The 6,805-nt window shown below is 29.4% G+C and overlaps 1 protein-coding gene across 1 annotated transcript; it reads left to right on the top strand.

Annotated features, from left to right (window-relative positions):
* The first annotated feature begins 207 nt into the window (after positions 1–207).
* Positions 208–5,639, top strand: LOC124371041 (serine protease inhibitor 88Ea-like). The gene is made up of 4 exons (XM_046829349.1): positions 208–281; positions 3,233–3,517; positions 4,279–4,575; positions 5,482–5,639. Exons 1-4 carry the CDS (start codon positions 276–278, stop codon positions 5,635–5,637), a joined length of 744 nt encoding a protein of 247 aa, XP_046685305.1. The 5' UTR covers positions 208–275; the 3' UTR covers positions 5,638–5,639.
* Positions 5,640–6,805: the final 1,166 nt, after the last annotated feature.

Genomic DNA, 6,805 nt, shown 5'->3' with positions numbered 1-6,805 from the left:
CAGTTTTGAGCTAACAAAGAAGATGAAAAATGTAAACAGAACTGAAAATATTATATCTTGACAGGTGCAAGAAACTCATACTGTTATGCAACGTTATAAACTCAATCATCAACGTTAAGTGGCACTAAACCTTTAACGGGGCAATTCCATTGTGTGCCAACCATCTTAATTAGTTATCCCATAAAACTACGTAAGAATGTTTGATGTTTAATTAATGTAGTTTGAATACGCTAGCAGTCTATCGACATTTAGACTGTGGTGAAGACGTCTTGAAAATGGTTGTGAGTACAATGTACAATAAAGTAAAATAGTGTTATAGTAAACAAAACGTAAAAAGACTTACCAGTTGAAAATTTTGTCTCTTTTGTGTACGAATATGTTTTATAGTTATGAAAATTGGCTATGAAATTTTAAAAAAAAACTCGCCTTTAACTGAGAAATTATTGTCCAGGCCACATAGAATAGTATTTAAGAGACCTAAAAATTTGAAGAATATGCTTGTAAGGCCTAAAATTAATGTTGGAAAAAATTATGAAAATTTATCTTTTGGCTGTGAACCTTGTAATAAAACTACGTTGTGGTATTTGCAAAATTATGGATAAGACCGATCAATTCCAAAGTAGTGTCACTAAAACAACTTATCCAATAGCTGGTAAATTGGACTGTACCTCCAACAATTCAATTTACCAGCTAACCTGTAGGTTTTGTCCCAAGGACTACATTGGGCAAACCTCAAATTCTTTGAGGGTAAGAATGACAGATCACCGTTTTTCTATAAATCACAAAGACAAAGACAAAAAATCAGTAGCCTTACATGCTATTCACCATAACATAAGCTTTGAGGATTGTTACAAACTCAAAGCTATAAGCAAAATTACTCCTTGAAAACAGTTCTCGAAATGATTTAAATTTAAGGAATAATGAATTGGCACACCAACTTATATTAAAATCGAAACAAACATATGGACTTAACATTCGCTAAATTATTGTTTTCCACTTGAATAAATAGATTGTGATACAAATTTACCTAAATTCAAAATTATATTATATTATATTATGTTATTATTGTTAAATTAACCACTAATCAAAACTTGTTTACATGTCAAAATTGTATTTACATTTAGAATGTTTATTATCAGGTGTCTCTTCTTTTGTTTCTTTATTTTATTTTGTGTATATTAAGTGTACTTGAAAAAGTTTTTAATTACAACGAAATATTGTACAAAAAAATTTTAGTTTTCTTTTAAACTGCTCTAAAAGACTATATATATATATATATATATATATATATATATATATATATATATATTGTTATGAAGTTATTGCAACGATATAAAGGGAAACGTACATTGAGGGGTTCATGTTGTATAAAACTTTAAAAGGGAAAATTCACATGTAATATTTTTAAAAACATCAAGCAATAAATATAATGGATACTTTTTTGTTTCCCTGTGACACTTTTGTCTTATTTGTATACACGGTGTCTCAGAAATCTTTACCAAAGTATTTAGGTATTATTATAGTACTAAAGATGAACCAAAATATAATATTAAATCTTTAATACTTAAATAATAACTCCAACATCTGACATTTTTTTTCAATTGTGTTTTATTCTTAGTTTGTGAACTACGAGATGCAATCTAATTGTAAATTGAAATTTAAGTTCAAAACGCCTAATTACAAATTTTAATATTTTTAATAGTTAAAACATACTCTTTTGTCTAAAAAAATTTTAAAACTTTATTGTTATAATATTAAATAACTACATTTTATAACTAAAAAATATGATAGTAATAACTTTTTTAACAAATGTAATATTCTAGCATTTTAAAATAATACTTTAAACAAGTTATTAGTTGTACTGTAATTAGGCTTTTACGTTATAAAACTTTAATACTAATTTTAACAAATTACAACAAGACGTAACAAAATAGTGAGCGTTTCAGAAAACATTGAGTTTTACAAACGTTTGAATTTTATATTTTGATATTTCTTTGGTCTAGAACTAATGCCTGAACAGATTGTGTTGGTGACTGTGGGACTCTCTGTATATTAACTTAACGTAACTTGCCTTTCCATCATTAAAACTACATTAAATCCATTAAATTTATTCCCATCAAATAAATTAATTAATGTTAACGATCTCGTGTTTGGAAAATAGGATTTACTTGCTGAAAGTTAACGAACGCTACAGTCATAACGCAAGGAGCTCGAAAAAAATTGCATATCTGTTGTACTGCCTATCTGTCTGTCAGTACGACATCTATAGAGAGATCAATTATATAGTTTGAAATTTTTATAAAGCTACCTTTCTACATTGTCAACATCATTTGTGATGATAGTGCACGCTACACTTTGGGTTTGTTAATAGTTAACTAACATTTTACATCGCGGTTATGATGAAGCATGTTAGCAAGAACAGCTAACATTTTGGAATTTAAAATTTATTTTGAAAAATTAAGATCTTTTGAGAACAATGATAGTGTATGTCCATCCATCAGATTTGGTTCCTCATCATTGAGTCCTATTACTGTAGGCTGGAACAATTTACCTTTGTCTACCAAGGATGTAGAAATTTGTTTTCTGTATCATTGCACGAATGTATATTTACTTGATATCTCAAGAATGGGATGAGCCATAAATTCGAAATTTAAATTACAACATCTTAAAAGCCTGGTACGTGACACGTGGGGTGGTGTATTCAATTAAAGTACGTTTAAGCAATTTAAATACAATTTAAAAAATATATAAAGTACTTAACTATATAAAGTTAATTCGTTTTACAATTAGACATGTGTTGCTACCAGATTACGTGTTATGGAAATATTAAAATTTGAGATAGTTAATAAGTGGGCTAGCCACTGTTTTGGAATTTTATACTGTCTTATATATAATGGTCAGATACAATATAGAATTTAAGGAATAGCGGATCATATTACTCGGTAATTGAACAAAAATATGAATATACTTGTTGAAAATACAGGGGTTTATTCATCAAAATATAAAAATTAAATAAACCTTAAATTAAATGAATGAAAATCAGCCAATAAAAATAAACTCTCGTACAGTTCTTATTTTAAAGCCTTCAATACTAAAATTAATGCGCAATGGTTTAACATAACTATAAGTTTCAATGCGTTGCAAACCATTCAATAAGTGGATACTGATTGGGGGAACATTATTTAGATAACATCTTGTAATTACTTGTATAAAGATCATTAACGATGTCTAGATACATCTCCTCGTCATCGCTAGCTTGGCTGCACCTTTGTCTGTGGTGGCACAGCAGTGTCCGCTCTCTGTAGTGCCTGTCGGTGACGCTCAAGTAGAGACGATGAGGAACAGTCGCATGGAACTGGCAGTAGACCTACTACATTCTGTAGCCTCTAAAGACCCGACCCAGAACGTATTCCTCTCACCGTACAGCATATTCTCGGCCTTCCAGCTATTATTTTTTGCATCCTCTGGCTGTTGTGAGGAGAAGTTAAGAAAAATTCTTCATATACCTCATAACCTGGTAAATTATTATTACATTTGGCCATTATTTACAAAAATGCAGTGCTCCTTATAAATAGAATTATTTAATGAATTAAGGTACATACATTTCTAATTTACCAAAAATGAAAAATATATTACTGCGTTTTCTGTTATAATATAAATTTTAGTTTTTCTTTGAAAAATTTTATAAATTAAAATTTGAAATTTATTACTCACGATATTTTATGTAAATAATAGCTGGATTATTACCATTTGCATTTCTATTTTATAAAACCAAACTTTAAAGTTTCGAGCTTTGGAATCTGTCCTTTTTCAGGTGAAAAAATAAAAGACTCAGTTATAAGAAGGGAAGATAAATATTTCGTAATGAATATAGTAAGGTTTTATTTTTAAACAGAAATTTATTATTTTTAATTGCTCAGCATTATACCCTAGGGTTTTCTGCCAATTTAAAAATTAAATATGTTATAAACTTAGAACACATTGTTCTGCTTATATTTTTTCCATTTTTATTTATTATTTGTTACCTTAAAAATGATTCAATTCATGTATCTAGACCATGCTATGAATGACTAAGTTAAGAGTCTACGACTCTATAAATTTAATACAATTAATCTCTAACACTAACTGTAAATATAAAAGAAAAATGTGATAAGTAACAAATAAATTAATTTTGTTACTTATAACATTTGTTATATAATTGTTAGTCTGAGCTTTAAACTATTAAGAATGATTCAGAAGTGTGTTATGCATATTTTAAAACATTTATATTGTTTTCAGACTAAAAATGATGTTGTTGGAATCTATGCTTTAGAAAGAGAACAGAATGAGCGGAACAGCAATACCACAAATGAATACTACCTCAACAGTGTAAATAAAATGTACATACAGCAGGGCCTTGACATAAGAGATTGCGTAAAACATATCTTTTCAACTGAATACTCTTCGGCAGACTTTAAAAATGATTTGGAGTATACGCGTAAAAATATAAATAAATTGATAGAAATGCAAACAAGAAACATGATTGTGGATTGTATACCAGAGGGATTTCTAGATAAGTCCACATCACTACTATTGGTAAGTTGTAGAGCTAAGGTTATCAATGTCGTATACTATTTAGAGAGCAAATATGTGCCTTTCTAACTTAATTTCATATTTAAATGGTGTTCTACATTTCAATTTTCTTTATTTGTACAATAACTGATATATTTTAAAATTTAATAAATATTTTGTTATTAGGGTTCGATTCACATTTTCCGAAAAATTCTGAAACCATTCCTTTATGTAATCGGTCAAATGATGCATTTTAAGAATTGCAATTTCATTGCAAAGTAAACGATTTTGTGCTAAATATATAAATATTAAACGTTTATTTAACTTTTTCAAAATTGTGCAACATAATTGATACCTGTCCTATATCAGTTATGTTTTATATATCAGTTATAAAAGTAATAACTGATATATAACCGAATCACTATAAGGTTTTTGCTATTTATATCTAGTAGGACTTTATCGCTTTGAGGGAAGGAACCTTCCTATATAACATAAAAAAAGTATGACCTTCAATTGTATTATAGACAAAATGTTAACTTTTACTAGTGCATGAAAATGAAAATCAGGAAAATACACATACTTATAAGTACACCACTGTTACCGTAGCTATAAGAGGAATAAAAGATTGAGACGATCAAAATAAACTGTTTGCATAGCTTATACTCACTGATATTTTTCAGTTCAGGCGTCTCTGAAGTTCAAAACGAAGAACAAGGTCTGTTTGTGCTTCTTCGTCAGCGACTTTTGTTTGAAATTTTCAGAAAAACATGACTCCAGGAGTCAAGGCTGTGATAGCGACACGATTAAAAACTCAACATTCACACTTTACCTTCAGAGTTACTTCCTTCGTTAACGGTGAATTTGTTACAGAAACCATTTAAAACTTAAAGAAATGAGACAGAAATAATGATCAGTGTGAATTTTTATAAGGTGAACTCCGTGTACTTCAAAGGGTTATGGAAGTCAAGATTCAATAAATATAAGACTTCCCCTGAAGATTTTCACATGGCTGATGGATCTACAAGACAAGCTGAAATGATGAACCAAAGGCGTATTTTCAGATCCTGTGAGTTGTGTGGGTTCTAAGAACGCAGAGATGTTTTTTTAATACGTTTTCATATTTCTAACATGAGGACATGTGTGTAATACCGGATTTAATTATAAGAGAGATTTCTTTTGCTACATATTTTCCCAACTGTATTGATTCCATCTTAATCATTTCACCATTTAATTTTTGTTCCTAATGTGGACCATGTATTCCCTAGTTATGTTAAACGCATAACAAAGATACTAATTTGCATCAACATTAGTCAATGCAATATGAAGGAATCTGTTAAGCCACCACCTCTAATGAAATGTTCACATTTCTGTTCCCGACAAGCAAGCTTTAGCAAACAACAACGTGTCCTCAAAGCAAAAATCTACGGCCAATCAGTTTTGACCATAAATGATTATAATGGCTTTTAGCCCTATTATAACCTAATCTAAGAATTTCTATTATTTACGTAATTTTAACTCAAATCAAAATTGTAAAGCATTATATAAGATTACTTATGAGGTTTCACAGTGTGTTGTTAAAAATTTATTTACCGGTTAATATTTTAGAAACAAAAAAACTGTATGATTTTTAGAAACCCCGAGCAATTTACTGTATGACCAGCATCAAATGCGCTTATAAATTTAAAACTATGACCAGAATAGTATGAGCTTATATTCTGATCAATGTATTAAGATATATATAAATTGAATAAATTAATATATATATATATATATATATATATATATATATATATAATTTCAATAAACATTGAATCGCAAAAAGTACTTGCTCCGCCGGGAAGTACTTATACAGCCGCATGTGAAACCACTTCACTCACTCACTCACTGATGGATGTATACAAATTCTAACTATAGTTCTAGAAGTGCTGGAAACTTGAAATTTGGCACGCGCGGTACCTTTTGTGTATCGTAACAACAGGGAAAAAGTCCTGGAAAAACTGGGAATTTTTTATTTTAAACCCCTCAAAAAAATTAAAAAAACGGTTGAAACTGGTTAAAAACTCTAGGTGTGCTTTTTGCTTTCAAAGTAGCCAAAGCGTCTAGCGACTAAACTGTGTGTTAGTAGCTCAAATCTAATTTTTAACGGGTTTTAGCAAATTTTTTACAGAATGGGCACATTATACTTCCCCGCATCTCTACGGTCCACCCGAAAACATGCTCTCAAATTCGAAAATTTTGTCAAATTTTGACGATT

The sequence above is a fragment of the Homalodisca vitripennis genome, unplaced genomic scaffold (assembly GCF_021130785.1).
Source record: "Homalodisca vitripennis isolate AUS2020 unplaced genomic scaffold, UT_GWSS_2.1 ScUCBcl_844;HRSCAF=3680, whole genome shotgun sequence".
Classification (NCBI taxonomy): Eukaryota; Metazoa; Arthropoda; class Insecta; order Hemiptera; family Cicadellidae; genus Homalodisca; species Homalodisca vitripennis.
Note: the sequence above shows the minus strand (reverse complement) of the source record. Positions and strands in the feature narration are given on the sequence as shown.